General features: G+C 42.3%; 1 protein-coding gene across 1 annotated transcript in view; it reads right to left on the bottom strand.

The window, feature by feature from the left end:
* LOC123016996 (dynein axonemal heavy chain 11-like) overlaps nucleotides 1-16,282 on the bottom strand; it is a 198,224-nt gene that overhangs the window by 96,021 nt on the left and 85,921 nt on the right. Inside the window, exons 31-34 of the mRNA XM_044417936.1 lie at nucleotides 16,012-16,173; nucleotides 13,269-13,462; nucleotides 8,440-8,602; nucleotides 2,749-2,872 (exon numbers count right to left, since the gene is read on the bottom strand). Of these exons, the coding sequence (XP_044273871.1) occupies nucleotides 2,749-2,872; nucleotides 8,440-8,602; nucleotides 13,269-13,462; nucleotides 16,012-16,173 (643 nt within the window). The remainder of the gene's footprint in view (nucleotides 1-2,748; nucleotides 2,873-8,439; nucleotides 8,603-13,268; nucleotides 13,463-16,011; nucleotides 16,174-16,282) is intronic.

The raw sequence follows: 16,282 nt of genomic DNA, 5'->3' as shown, positions 1-16,282 counted from the left end.
GGAACTAAGGAAAATAGCTAACAGGGCACTATGTGCCCACTGATTTTGTGGCACCCCATTGATTCTGTTCCACAGATGGGACTGATTGCTTGAGCAATTAAGGCTTCTGAGAGCAGCCAGAAACAAGCAGAGATGTTCAGCAGAGGCAGGAGCTCTTTCAGTCTGTTGCAAACTGTCTGGGGGCTTCTTTGAGGGATTGCTAAGACTCCATGGCATAAGCTGTGGGTTCCACTTGGACTATGGAATCAATCAGAGGGGCTGCTTGCAGAACCAAATCACCAGGCACCTAGGACCCCACTGGATACCACAGAAAGCCAAACAAAGTCTAGCTCCACTGCAGAGGATCCAAATGATTCTCAGTGCTAGAGCTAATCAAGTTGTATTAGCATAAACCAACACAACACTCCTGAAATCCAGCAGTAAAACACTGCTTCTTCCCATTGCTCTAGCAATGCGCTAGTTGGCTTGTGTGGACATTGGTTCATACAAACGCGATGTCATTAGCACTAGTGCTATGGCACAGTTGGATTCTACCCATAGTATTTAACCATGGCCCACGTATTTAATCATGGTAATCTGGCAGGGTGATGAGGGTAGTTTCTAAAAGTAGAGCAAATCATTACCTGATTCTTAACTGAAAAGAAATGCAAGGAATAAAAAGGGGAAACAGTGAAATGATCAGGCTTATGAATATCCATAATTATACGTGATATGGAATCCTTTGCTTTGTGAGAATGTTCCTTAATGGAACAATGATAAAAACTAAAGGCTTCTCTTTCCATATTAACTTTTGCTGCACGTGTCTGTTTGTGTGGCAAGTTGGCTGTCATGCAATCAGTTTTTTCATACAACGCTCTGAGGTGTGAAGTTGAACACCATTCCGTAAGTGGAAGGTTTCTTCTGCCTAAGGATCCAGGTTGGTGCATCTTGAAATTCTGAGTGCTGGAAGCTAACTTGAGCGAGGTTTGTAAATTCAGGGCTAACCTAAAAGTAATTGATGCCAAAATGTATGCTGGAAGTCCTCATTGGCCAGTCTCTAAGTCTGGATTTCTTGGATCAAACAGGTGGCCTACAAGAGTTCTTCCAACTCTGTGCAGTGAGTGGCTTTGATTTGCATGGCACATGGAAAACATATGCAAGTCATTAATTTTTCTTTATCAATATCTAAAAATTTGTGTTGTATCTGTGAGAGTCTATAGATGCCTTCGTGAAGTTCTAACATGGTTTAGGTAAGGCCAATAACAGACTAATCGAGGACTGATTTCCTTACTTATCTGGATCCATTAATTTGAAAGGAAATTCTGTTTTAGAGATTTTTTGCCATATAAAAATATTTTATATTGAAAATAATGTGTAGTTATCATTCCAGTGATTGATAGTGTATTACAAAATAAACCACATATGTACAATATATGATACTGATTAAAAAAAACATAAATGCATTGGCACATTACATTCACACTGTTTCCAAAAAGTGGTCGTGTGCTAAATGGGAGCATCCAAGGAACACTTTGCTCTAATTTGCTCAAAATATTCTTCTTGGTATGTTTGCTTTCACTGGAGAATTATATACAGGGTGGGCCAAAAGTAGGTAGACAGTGCTAACTGGGTCACAAAGAACCTCACACAGGGGACAAATTGAAGGAGATCATCTCACAGGCATTTATCAACATTGGTGCTCACTGGAGTTTGTGCCGCAGTGTTGGGGACAGGAATGTTGCAACATCGAGGGAGGACATTTTGAGCACCTAAGAGACTAAACTTGACCCAGTCAATCCTGCACACCTACTTCTGGCCCACCCCATATAAATAGGCATCTAACTAGATATTGCATGTGGCATTGATGGTGGAAAATACTGTGCCCTCTTCTCTCTTGGCCATGACATTTTGAGAATCTCTAACATTTTAAATTGCCGGAGTTCTTAAGTGTTCCTCCAGTCTAAAAGTACTCATGCCTACTTTTGGTAACCTGTATATATAATATAATTATATTTTACAAATATTGTATATCTATAAATAAACCTTAGATAGACATATGTATATTTATTAGAAAATGCCTACCTACGTTACTAGCATGAACAATTCAGCTGGATGAATTTTACAGACCTGCTTTTTATTTTTATTTTGAATATCTCTGGATAGGCAACCTGATAACAGAAATTGCACAAAAGGCACTGGATAGGAATTTTTGGACACCATTGCACATTGCAGAATCTATAAGTACACTTTGAGGACAGGGAATCATCCAGCAGCTCCTGTTTGTGGCAAAGTGGAGCATAATCCTTCTACAATTTTTGACTCTAAAAGATGCTCCACAAATCATTAATACCAACAGTTTACACCAGTGAAATGTGTGTGGACTTAGACCATGCCATTTTATATAACAATATCAAATATTAAAATAGTGGAACCATTTTATAATAAACAGCATTTTTTTCTTGATTGCAGCTGATTATGTTATGCAGCTTGTACGGCTGGTGTCACAAAAGGTGACTTAATAGCTCCGATAACTCATCTCAGCAGCTAACCTTTCCCCCTCACTGATGAAGCCTATTCAAAACCTGGTGGCCTTTTGCTCCTTTCAGGATCTTCTCTTTCTCAACTGTTTTGATCATGAATATATTTATCAAAGTTTTTTTAAGTCCATGAAGACTTCAGTGATCTTTTTAAAAGATGTTATTTAAATAAAGTACAAAAGAAGCAGTCTTTCAATCTCCCCATTTGTTATATTTGTGAGTTTTTGCTTACCTGATGCCAGCATGTCGTTAATTAATACGAGGAAACGCTCATCAGGGATCTGAGCATCTGTGTGAAGAAACACTGTGCCGATGTTCTTCACGCCAACTTTAAAGTAAAGTGTGGCAATATCGCTCTGTAGAAGAAAGTGAGGTTTAGATCATTACCACAATATGCATACAGAACAAATATTGTCAAGCGAAGCAACCTCATGAAAGGAACGTTTAAAGATCCAACTTCTAAAATTCAAATTATCTGGAGAGGAAATTGTGTATTTGCACAATACAGCAACCTGAGTTGTTCCACTGGCTCACTTCTCCGGGTGGGGGGCACATGGCGAAATGGGAGCATGTGCTCCTTTGAGCCTGGTTTCCTTTGGAATGAGAAATCACTGGCCGTGGATTATGCAGGCCGGTCATTTACACATCAACAGAAAGTGGGAAATGCATCCTAAAAAAGAGGGCAAACCAGGGCATCCATTTGCATGGCTTTTTCAAATTTAGAAATGATGACTATACTTCGAATAGAAATCGAATGCATCCAGCCATAATGAGGGAGATGGAGCAGATGATGCGTTTGGCTGCCCGGTCGGCTGTCCAGGTGCTGGTTCTGGATAGGCATCATCATAAAACTCTTCCTGTTTTATGGTTCTTTCTATGTAAGCTAAACTTGGACTGGGCAGCCCTTTGGATAAAGGGCTCTCCTCTGCCTAGTAGCCTACCATAGTTTTTGTGGTATACGGATTTATTTACAAATCTATAAGTAGAGCCTAGGGGACGGAAAGCAGCACAGCACTTCAACAAATGGCAAATGCACAAACCCTCATCAGATTCTGAGAGAGAGAGAGAGAGAGAGCAAAAATTGCTTTCCAAAGCACAAACTCCCCTTCTCTTTGTGATTTTATTTCAGAGGGCAGTCTGTCCTTCTCACTGTCCCCAGATCTGTTTTTGTTGTTTCTCCTATGAAGACACTTAGATTACCTTTTCATCAGCAGGGCAGGTGAGGTCTCCCACCCGTGCCGTTCAGCACCCCAAGCAGGCCTGCCCACTGCATTAGAAGCAGGTATCGCTGCCATGCTAGAAGAGTGGGAAGCATGTTCCTCCAGGGTCCTTCGATGCCTGGTGCAATAAGCCTTCCCACTTGGCCTGGGCAGGGCAAAGACAGCAATGGCAAGGCCCTGCAGACTGCTAGCAACAGCAAGGGCTGCTTGTGTCCAGAGCGAGGACAGCTGGCAGCAAGCTGAAGGCTATCAATTAGTTGAAAATGTTCATGTAAGCCAGCCACTTATATTAAGAAAATCTAGGTTAAACCGCTGCTCACACACACACATCTAAAGCACACACACTTAGCTCCATCAACATTCATGGAACTTAATTCCAAGAGTAAGGATCTGGCTGCATCTACAGTAGATAGTTCTCGATCTTGTCTTACACAGAACATTTATTGTGTTTCAATATTTCGCTTGTGGTTGTTAATGGTTATTTACAGGATGATTCTCCAGTTTTATTTCTGTGAGAGCACTTTGCACAGGGTTGGAGAGGAGGGAAAATGGAGGATTATTCATAAAGGGAAAGAAAACATATTGTCCTGCTTGTGCCATTATGTTATTTTGCCACAGCACAGCTAGATGTTATACAGCAGAAAGGTAGGAAAGGCAAAGCTCTTTGTGCAGAGGTTAGAGTTCAGTTCTGTGATGGAAACTGAAAGTAGATAGAGTGGGTTAACAACCTAGTCCAAAGACCAGATAACTCGGAATTCTAATTTTATTGTTCTCTATGATGTTAACACAGTATATACTTTAACAGGCTAGTTCTTTGGTTTTACACATTAACTAAAGCGGTGTCACATATCATTTTGTTTTAGTTTAATTACCAAGATGATGCATTAAAACTGGTATTTATCAACAGAGGTTTTAGGATAGAAGGAGCCATATTTATGCTAAACACTGGATGATATCCTAAAGAAAAGATCAAATTAAAAATGGAACTGAGCAGTTTGAACAGTCTCTTTTACTGAGTGGTTTTAAGAAAAGACTGGGGAGACTTTAAGTATGGGACTTTCTGGCCTAGATGGGAAACATGACATTTAGGTTCTTTCCATTCTATTTAATCTCGTGAATACAATGAGCAAACCTTGAATCATTGGGTTGATCTTGGGGAGCAGTGCCAGCTTCAGGCTTAGGGTGCTCTTGGATGACATCTGCAATGCTCCCCACCCCATGAATCTGTCTTCTTTTATTTATTTATTTGACTGTTATCCTGTCCCATTAACCATAAAGCTCTCTGGGCAGGTCACAATCTTCCCACCATCATTGCCTGCTCCTTCTACTGCTCTTCCTCACTGTTGAGTAACTGTTCAGCAGGTAGAGAATCAGCTCAGCTTACACCAAAGCAGCCGAGGATCTGGACAAAAGTCAACCATTTTATGGGTTCAGATGGAGCACGAGGGCAGTCTTCGCCTTCCACAACCTGCCCCCCCCCTGCCCCCCATGTTCTGGAGTATTGCTCTCAGCGTTCTCAACCATTGGCCATGCTGGATGAGGGGGGTGGAATTTGTTCTCCACCACATTTGTGGTGGTGTCCGTTTGAGGAAGGCTGCATGATGGGCTCTCTGTCTTTGGCCACATGCAGTGATGGTGCTACTGCATAGACCATGTATTCCTTTCTAGGGACAAGGGAGAAGTCCAGCCAGGAGAGGAAATTCACTGGCTATTTTGAACTCAGTGCAATCTGATGTGCATTGAGCAGAAAGTGTACTTCTGTTTTTAAAGCATGCCACCATTTTCCTTTTTTAAAGCAGGGAATTTGGACAAAATTCAGGCCTCTGCTCTACAAATGCATGTATTTGTGAAAACTGTTTCTATTTGTGCAGAATCAGGAACAAAGGCCTGAAATTTGCACTATTCTTGAATTAACTGCCTGAAAATTGAAGATGGCCAAGGTGGAGAGAGTGTGTGTGTGTGTGTGTGTGTGCGCAGTGATAGGAGAATACTTCCAAACTTTCATGTTAAATACTACAACAGGAGCCATGGATGTTCAGTCCTGATTAGTGCAATCTGTACTGAAGATATGCAGTTTCTGGCTCCAAATTTGCACAAATATGTCCAAGAATTTTGAGGAAACTGAACTACAGCCAACTTGGGCCAGAAATGTGTTGCAAATCTGTCAAACATAAATGGAACAAATTTATCAAATTTATCATTATTGCACAACTCCAGTTCATTCCATGGTCCAAGGGGAGTTCTGGATAAGAAAACTATGCTGCATGTTACCCACAGAACAGTGTATGTGTTTGTGGGGAAGGAGAGAATAATTTTAAATATATATATATTTATGAATACTTCAAATTGTCCATTGGAGAGGATTTTATGGAATGACACCAGAAGAACCTGGTGTCATTCCATAAAACTCCTTGGCTGGAGGTATATGATAAATAAAAGGAAGTACTTCTTTATGCAATGTATAATCTGTGGGATTCACTGCCAGGGGAAGTGGTGATGGCCACCAATCTGGATGCATTTAAAAGGAGATCGGATGGATTCAAGAGGGAGGAGGCTATCAGTGGCTACTAGATTTGCTGGCCATGTGCTACCTCCTTGACCAGAGGTGGCCTGCCTGCATACACCAGTTGCTGAGGAGCTTGGGCAGGTGGAAGTCTTGTACCCATCCTGCTTGAGGGATGCTGTGGACAGTTGTTTTGCTGCCATATGTACAGAGAGCTGGACTAGATGGACTTTCGATCTGATCCAGCATGGCTTTTCTTATGATCCTATGAGAAAAATAGATGTGATTTAAAACCAGACTGTGTAGTAGTGGATCTAGGATGAGTAAATTACACTTTTGTTAATGTGGAAGCATAACAAAGTTGCTTCAGTTTCACAAAATGTAAAAGGTTTTATTAACAAAATTTACCTAATATGTAGAAGCTGAGAATTATTTCACTATGCCAGAACAAATTCTTACTGAAAAGTAAAGGTTTGTAACACAAATATGCTCCTAATAAAATATATAGTTTCATATTTTAAATACTGTTTTTAGTGGAAAAGTGGGACATAAACTGAATAAAAATGAATTTGCTAGCTCTTGTTCTCTTATTGTTCCACAGCTATTATTTTAATTTCTCAAATGGAAATACTGAAAGTGATGCAGAAAAAAATGCCTCACGCTTTAAATACAGGAAGCCTGGAAAATAGAAATAGAAGAAAGCAAGCCAAAAAGATTGAATTAATTGTATATGTGTGTGTACATGCATGTGTGCATGCATGAGTACAAGCACGCACACACACACAAATAATCTGGTACTGAAACAAGTTCAAGGATGGAGCTACCTGAACATGTATATTACTGTTATTCTAAAAATTCAACAGCTGGTTCATCACAACCTCCCGATGGAAGACATGCATTGGCAAATCCGTACTGAACACAGGACCGGAATTTTAGTTCTGGATCACATTTAATGGCAGTCCAGGTTTTAGAGGTTGGGAAGGCTTTTGAGTTTGATTGGGATTCTCAGACTGAGTTTAGGAGAAGGTGGTCACTTATGCATTGCCAAAGAAGAGCAAATGCATACCAGGGAGATTACATAAAATCTCTTAACATAGTAATTTATATGTATAGATGCAAACTTAGGCATGTGTATTCTGTTTTAAGCAAGCATACAATCCATCTCCCCATAGTGGAGAAGACTGTGGACCAAGTGTCCTCCGCATTCACTCAGGCTGCAGTCTAAGGTCCTTCCAAAGCTCCCCCTTCCTATGTCCTGCTGGACTTGGCCTAGACAGCCCTTCAAAAAGAATATGTCTTCAGATGAAAGACTGTTCTCTGTAAAGTAAGGCACAGAGCCACATTACATTAGAGTTGCCTCCAACGTTCAGTTCAACCCAAGTTGCTAATGTTCTTGCTAGATCTATGCAACAGCATGGAGGAGTGGGGATGCCTGTACTACTCCATAGACCAGTGGTAGTGAACCTATATGGCATGTGTGCCACAGCGGGCACGCGAGCCAAGTCGCCCCAGCATCGCCCCAGCAGCCAAGCATCGGATAACAGTGCACATAGGGGCCATGCGCATGCTCAGAAAGGAGTAGCAGCACCAGGCGATGACATCGCAAGCCACGACTCATTAGCCGCGACTTGTCTGAGCTTTCGCATCGCCAGTCAGTGTGCTGCCAAGGAGATATATACATATATATTGCTTGGACTGGCTGTGAGGTGTTTTTTCTAAACTAAAACCTCAGTTTTCAGGTTTTATTGTAGTGTTGGCACTTTGTGATAAATAAGTGGGTTTTGGGTTGCAGTCTGGGCACTCGGTCTCTCAAAGGTTCTCCATCATTGCCATAGACTAATCCTGATTCCTGATCTGTAGAATCAGTGCTAAATATAAGCAGGGCTAGAAACAACAACAAGTCTGTGTTGACTTAGCTGAAGCTGTGCCATAGGTTACATCTGATGCTGTGCTAGCAGAAATAAATACCCTGGTAGCCTGAGTCTTTCCTCCTGCTCTCTTTCCCCCAGCTATCCTTTGAGTTGCCAGAAAATCTGTTCTAAACTGTTTCCTGACCAGAAAAGACATTCCTCCAAAGATCTTAATAAGCATGATGCAGATTCAAAGGAAGATGTAAACCACAGGAATATCTTTATTCCTGTGGGATTCAGCTTCAAGATTAGGATACATCTGATGAACAACACAGAATCTCAAGGCTTACCCTGAGATCATGAATAGCATAACTTTTCCGAAGTGCTATTTGGAAGACTTCCAGTGAGCTGAGAAAGGCAGCTAAGCGGCACAAACTTTGCTTTCCACTTCCTCCAACTCCAATCAAAAGGACATTTCCATATGGGGCCTCAAGAATACGATTGATGCGACAGCTGTAGGGCAGAAACAGGTTACATTAGGGCAAAAACTTTTAACACTGACTTTCTAACCTGTATTTATATGATAGCAAAGTAAGGCTACAGTCCTAGGACTGCTGAAGCTTTTTCAGCCCAGGGGCTTAATTCCGTTCCAAAAAATTTCTCAGGACTGCATTTCAGTGGTTGGGTGGACTGAAGGCAAAAGTGGGGGCAGAGAGACCAAAAAGACCAATTCCTCGTAGTTTAAAGTTCTTACTGTCAGTAACCAAGCATAAGAGAGGTACTTCAAAATTATAGAATGGAAGATAAAGAAACTGCACAAAAGCTGAGAAATCACCATATGATTGGCACTTGGGAAAAAGTAGGTGGGGCCCAAGGACCAGATCTGGCCTGTGGGTCTAAAGTTCTGCATTTCTGCTATACAGCAGGGTAAACTGAACATAGTAGGACTTACCTTCAAGTAACCATACATAAGATTTTGTTGTAATACCTGAAGTGTTTTAGTCTGGTAATTGATTAATAAATTAGGTTTTAATAAATCTATAAGATATCAAAGGATCAATACAGGTACCTTTCCGAGGCTATTGAAGGAAGGCCATTTTTCTTAAATTACAATGTTGAACATTTTATATTTAAATGTGGGGTGAAAAGGTCACCAAATGTGGTATAGTGTGGAGAAAACCTATCCATCTGTGCAGTCTGCAAAGCAATTTGCCCTTCAATGACCCTCCATCAATTAATGGAGGGAAAAATCTAACCTGCTATTAAAGCTTTCACTAATTAATCTACCTATTAAATTAATTAAAAGTTGGTAGCTCTACAATCAACCTCTGTAGAACCACAGACTACGGAGATACAAGTTGTGATTTTCAAGAACTTTTTTAATTTTGAACTTGTTGCTACTTTGAATTTGATGATTTGGAGTACGTCCCTCTCTATCCATTTTAAAATGCACAGGCAGTTTACATCAAAATGATCATCTCTTTGAAATCATGGCTAAAATATTGCTGTATAGTAGCTTCTCCCCACAAAGATAGCAGAGATACTCTTAACTATGTGGGGTACACAGTCTCAAGTTCCAGAGCCCTCCCTGTAGCCGAACTATACACTTTACTCAAGCATTTCTTCAAACACAGAGAAGTAACTGTACGGGTCGAATGTAAACTAGTCTTGCGAACAAGCATTGGGTTTGCCACGCACTGTTGTCTGCATTGCTGAGACTGGGCCATCACGAGAAAATAGCCCAGAAAGACAGCTTCAGGTGACATCATCAGGTAGCTCTGCCATATGAACTGTGATCCAAGATCTGCAGGAAAACCCTGAAGAGTCATAATTTGTGGATTTGAGAATAGTTGAGTTGAAGAACTGAGCAACTCTTAAACCATATGCGAAGTGTTTTCTTTCCTGCTTTCCCACAACATAACCTGTAGATGATGCTATGGTACAGCACAATTGCACAAGTGGGGAAAACATTCTCCTTTGCTTCACAAGAACACATTTTGCTTGCTCTATTTTTATCCATCTATTTATTTTGTGGAAAGTACTGTGTAAAAGCAGAAGTGAAATTGTAGGGTCATGTCATTGTCTAAACAATCTGGTAAACAACCATGAGTAAGGAATGAGGAGTGCACAATCAGTGCCGCATATGGAATAGCTCTGCTATTGGTTCCAAACTTTTAAAATTGAATTTTCATTGTCTTATTAGTATATGCGTTACATTGTATGCTATATGTTTTACATTGTAAGTCATTTTGAAAAGAGGTTAAAAAGCAGAATATGCACTTAGTAAATAAATTATAATGATGTGCAATGGCCCTTGGACAACAAGGAGGAGGACCATAAGAAATCCTGAAAGAAAGTACCCTGTATCTGTAGTTCTCTCCCCTTACAGCCACTTGTGGCATAAACCAAACCGGGTTGAAAAGAACAGCTGCAGCAAATGTACAAGAATTATTCTGATACTGTTGCCCTCGTACGCATCTATGATCCAGAAACACTCAGAGTGCAGTCTGATCACTCCTTCTCAGGACGGGTATCTAGAACAACATAATGGACAGGAGAGGGCAGCCACAATGACCGAGAGGTTGGAGCAACATCCTTATGAGGAGAGGTGTGTTTCAGTTTAGGAAAGAGTGTCTAAGGGGAATGAAGTAGAGATTTAGAAAAGTATGCTCGGTGCTGATAAACCAGGCATTTTGACTCTTGTACTACTCAAAGGATCCAGTGATTGTGGATTGGCAGGTGATTCAGATTACGAATATGAAGTTTATGGAATTCCCTGCCCGATGGTGTAGTGATGGCCACCAGGTTAAATGCCTTCAGAAGGTAAACAGACAGGATGAATGCGTAAATGACTGTTTCTCATAATGCCTGTTTGCAACTGCAGCTTCAAAGGCAGCAGTCCAAGGTCGTAGAGTAGTATCTCCTCTATCAACTTGCTGTAGAACAGCCCACCCCGACCTCATGCCCTCCATATGTGTTGAACTGCAACTGCCATGATCCTCAGCCCCTGTCTAGCCTGTCTGAGAATCATGGGCATTGTAGTCTAACACACCCAGAAGGCTGCTGCAGAAGAACAGCAGGGGAAATCTGCTGCCGTCACATCTTGCTTTGGATTTCCCGGAGCATCTAGTTGGCTCCTGTGAGGATCAGGCTGCTGGATCGGATGGAGCTTTGCCTGATCCTGATTGGCCACGTAGCATCTATATTACATTCCTTCTTGTCCAGAGCCGATTATTTATGCTGGCCACAATTACCACTTCATTGTCAATATGGATCCTTTTACTACGTAGTCACAAGTATACAAGTGTCTGTAGGTCAGGACCTCTCTCAAACATGATTACCACTTTTTACCATCAGCACACAGAGCAGTAGGATGTGATCAGCACTGGGTTAATACTTCTGTGGAGTGACGTTTTGTGCACAGGACTCTGATTCCAGTGGAATAAGATTCTTTTGTTGATGAGAGTATTCTCTGCTGGGACTGCCGCTTCCTCCAGAACTTATCCCAGCTCAGACTACCTAACATCTGGCCTCAGGCTGAGCTCAGCCTCTACACGCATGACTTCCTGCCAGAGTAATTAAGTACATTTTTCTTGATTAACAAAAAAACAAAACAAGATGAAAAATTAATTTGCTTTCTATTTCAGATCCCAGTGGAGGAGCCTTTATCAACTCTCTGGGAAACAATCAAACCACTGCCATGCAGATTGGGTATACTCAGATTGGGCAGAGTATAAGCCAGCATAGTGGCTCTCTTCAGACAATGTAGCCCCTGAAAACCCAGATTTTTTAAATTTGCTAAAACTGATACTTTTTATGGACTTATTAGATGGCACCACAGTGTTGCATGGAAAAAAGCCACACAATCTCAGGGCATGAATTCAGCCTGCAGAGGCACAGCTCTTTGCCTTTCTCCCCACCGTTTTGCCCCTGGAGGGGGCACAGGCTGGCATGCCAACAATTACCCATAGGAGAAGCCACCAGAATACTTCCAGCCTTCCCTCTCCAACAGAGCTGGCCCAAGAATTCTTGATGCTGGAAGTCGCCACTCCCGTTCTGTGCTGCCAGACCAAATGGACTGGGCACAAATCTGTGTTCGGCGCCGGCGATGCGCCAGCATCCTCCATCCCCTGTGAAGCCAGCAAACCAGCTTAGAACAGGGCAGAGTGGCCACACGGCTCTGCTCCACACACACGCCTTGCAGCTTGGCGTGCTTTGTGCAAGAGTAATTCACTGCAAAGAAGGGGCCATCCAGTGTTCCCATGTATTTGCAGACTTGATCTCAGCTAGGCCTGCTTCCTAGGTCAGGGGCAAGTGTGGGAAAGAGGTCCAGCAAGCACAGGAGGGCCAGTTTCTGGCTGGATCTTCGCATCCCTACTGCCAAGTCCTAGTCAGACACTCTAACCCCTGTGCCACACAGCTGTTTGAGGGGGTAGGGGTCAAGAATGCTGAGTGAACTTCCTGATTATTGTGGATATGGCTATGAGGACTGCCACAATGACTGCCTGTACTTTATAGTTTACCATGACACCACTGGAAAGAGTTAACACTAAAATTCCCATAGGAATGGGATATGGAAGAGGAAGAAATGAATCTAGTGGGTTTCTGATTTAAACAAGGAGATTTAGACCATTTAAATGTGTCGGTGTTTTTTCTAATCCTCCCAGTTTCGGGAAAGATGAAAAACTGCTGACCAGAAATGCTGAGGACCCAAGAGAGGGCAAAAAGAGGAGCAGGCACATTTTCATTCCTGAGAGATTTTTAAAACATTCTTTTTCTCCTGTCAGACATGCATCAGGAAGGGAAAAATATTTGAAAGCTATGTAATAGTCTATAAAAATTAATCTTAAAATATCCTTACAGGTTATGCCCTTCAATTCTCCTGGGCTTAACTGTGAATTTGACAGCAGCGGCAGTGTACCCATTGGTCAAGAGCCAGTGGGTTATGGCAGCTGCTGCCTTCCGGAAATCTTTAAAGAACACAGAGATGGAAAGGCTTTTAAACCGAACCTGTGCGGCAAGCTTCTGCCTTAGACCTGGTCAGTGATGCAACACCCAGTGCCCTTTTCAAATCCTTTCCAGGAGGCCATTTCTCAGGTCATTTGGAAATGCATTTGCACTTCAACAATGATTCGCACAGAAGCCTCTCTCACAAATGCCCCCAGATGGGAGAACTTACATGTGCTGGATGGCCTCCTCAAAGAGGACGAGGTTCATTGACGCATGCAGTTCATTGTAGTGCTCTAATGCCTCTGTTAAAATTCTGGTCAACTTCTTCCAATCAGATACCGGAAAATAACGAGGTTCTCCAACACCATGGGCAAAATGGCAGTAAATTAGTGGCTTATGGATAAATATGTGCTCATCAACACCCTGGTGGTAACAGTGCAGAGACACAAACAAGCATTCAGCCAGCACATTAACCCTTTAACTATACCGATCCTCCTAATTTTGCTCTAACAAACCCCCAAATCAAAAACAAATAGTCAGCAGACAATCAGGAAGGACACCTTGGGAGTTTGATTTTTTTTTAAAGTCTAGTGGCTTTTCCAAGTGTTGCTTGCTGCTGTGATACAATGCAAAAGTTCTGACTTATAGCCAGATTCCATGCATGTTTTCTCAGAAATATCCCACTGAGCTCAGCTGAACTTGCATCCAGGAGAATGCACAAAGAATTGCAGTCTGAGCTGCCATTCTCTATTCCTGAGTGAGAGCTGCATGCTCTGGGCAGCTGGCCCAAAAACTTCCAATCCAGAGGGCAAACGCTGACGAAACCAGGCCAGAGGACACAGAAGCTGAAGCTTTTTGTGTGGGGGTGAAATATGAATCCAGCTTTGGATGGGCCTCAAAGAAAATATCAGTGCCAGTTGTTTAGATGCGTCTATGTTTAAAAACCCTCCCAACAGACTGAAGCAGCTGATGGGGAAAAAAGAGGCTTATTGAATAGCACGTGCATCTGGCCAGTGGTCACGGAGGACACAGAGGCATAACGTAACGTGGGCATCGCTGCTGAAAACCATTATGCTGCGGTCCTCTGGACAGCCACTGGATGAAAGAACAGCTGGGAGCGTTCCTTTTAATGGATGGAGTGTGGCAACCGGAGTAGCACCTGTGATGGAAGATCAAAGGAACGCAGACAAATTGCTGTAGCAGATCCAGGAAGCTCAGTAGGAAGATCGAGGGGCTGGGGATCATGTGTACATGCAGGATGGGTGCGGCAGTAGCAGCATGGCCACTGGAATGAAACTGCTGGTTCACATCTACCGCTAGATCCAGTTTTAGAGACCGAGGTAAAGGTACAGGTTTCCCCTTAATGTGAAGTCCAGTCATGCCTGACTCCAGGGGGCGGTGCTCATCTCTGTTTCCTGGCCGAGGGAGCCAGCGTTTGCCTGCAGACGGTCTCTGTGGTCATGTGGCCGGCATGACTAAACACCAAAGTGCACGGAACGCTGTTACCTGCCCACCGAAGTGGTACCTTTTCATCTACTTGCATTTGCATGCTTCCGAGACTGAGAGGGTGCTTTTAATTAGGATTCTCAAACTGAAATTATGATGGGCTGGCCACTTGCACAATGCCAAACACACACACACACACACACACACACACACACACACACACAAACAAAAAACAAAACCTCACTAAAAATAGAGAATCTGGTTTTGCATAAAATTTGTATGGGCTGATTTAGATAGATGCAAATTTAGTAATTACTACAGTTAGATTTAGGATCCAGTCTTACGTGTGTGTAGACAGGAAACAGCCACTGCTGGTGCCAACTTGGCCTCAGTCCATGTCGCCACCTATCCATCACTCGGCTGCACTGATGTGCACCATGAACATCAATGTCTCTGGCAGCCCAAGATACTGTTCTCATGCAAAGGACTTATAGAGCACACGCACGTAAAATCCCATTGGATTCAGTGGGTCTTGTTAGTTATGACTAACTTTGCACCCCGAGTTTAATGCACCCTGAGTGACTCTCTTGCTCTGGGTCCACCAGGATCCATAGGATGCTGTAGCGTTTTTTGTAACTCAGAACACTTGACATGAATAAGAGGTAAATAGTAGCATTTACCTTTCCAGACCATGGACCTCATCATCTTCCAGACATGAATTATGTGTAAGTATATGTGCATGTTCACGTGTGTGTTGGTACTACTAATGGTAAAACCCAAGTTAGGTCAGATCACAACCCAGTTCTCTATTAGCCACATATTGGATTTTCCATGAGTGCACTTCCACATGTCACAAATATCTCACCCCATCCTAATGTCCACCCCATCAGAAGAATATTCAGAGGGCAAGTGCTGATGATAAAGTCACTGAGTCACCACGAAAACATTTTTGAACACCCTCTTATTGAAGGTGATGCTGACCCAGGTGTGCATTTGTGGTGTTTTCCATTTTCCTCACTCAAAGGAGGAACTTCCTCAGAGAACTGTCTCGTTTGAATCCATCAGAGTCCTCTGGCGTGCTTCTTTCTCATGAGGGTCAAAGTAAATGCTATTTGTCATATGTAGCATATACCTACATCTCTACTTTTTTCCACAACGGGAGATATTATGATCCAAACTGCTGCAGGGGTGTGTGGAGCTTTAGGGGGAGTCCCAGCTAGAATCATTTCCCCTCCTCCCCCAGATGGGATCACACACTTATTTTTGAATAACAAATGTACAGATATGGCATGCAGTAAAAGTAACATGAAGTTTGTTTTTCATTAATGCTGATTCTGGAGATGAAAATTTTTATTTTCTCATTTATTTACTATGGGAGGTTTCTATACCTCCCAATAACCAACGTTCTCTGGATGGTTTGCAACGATTAAGACCCTAAAATACAGCACAATAAAGCTCAACATAAAACTTTTAAAGTACACCTCAGAAAATAATGTTTTATGGTTAAAGTCACACACGAGACGTACCTCAAAGTACCTTTTTGCAGTATCGATAAGCACTTTGTTAAAATGTTCAATATCCTTTTCCTCCATAAGTTTATCTGAGTAGACCCTGGATGATTCATGCAACCATAAATGAGCCAAGTCAATAGGGAGCCGCACACATTCGGGGGTTGCAAAAAGCATTCCCTGCAAAACAGTGAAGTGTTTATTTTCTCATTATCTTTCTTGGACACTAGACTATCCATTTCTATTAACTAAAATATGCCATTCAATTAACTGTACTCTGGTGGCACCA

This window comes from Varanus komodoensis, unplaced genomic scaffold, assembly GCF_004798865.1.
Source record: "Varanus komodoensis strain SLA01 unplaced genomic scaffold, ASM479886v1 scaffold9, whole genome shotgun sequence".
Taxonomy (NCBI): Eukaryota; Metazoa; Chordata; class Lepidosauria; order Squamata; family Varanidae; genus Varanus; species Varanus komodoensis.
This window is presented reverse-complemented; position numbering and strand designations above follow the sequence as displayed.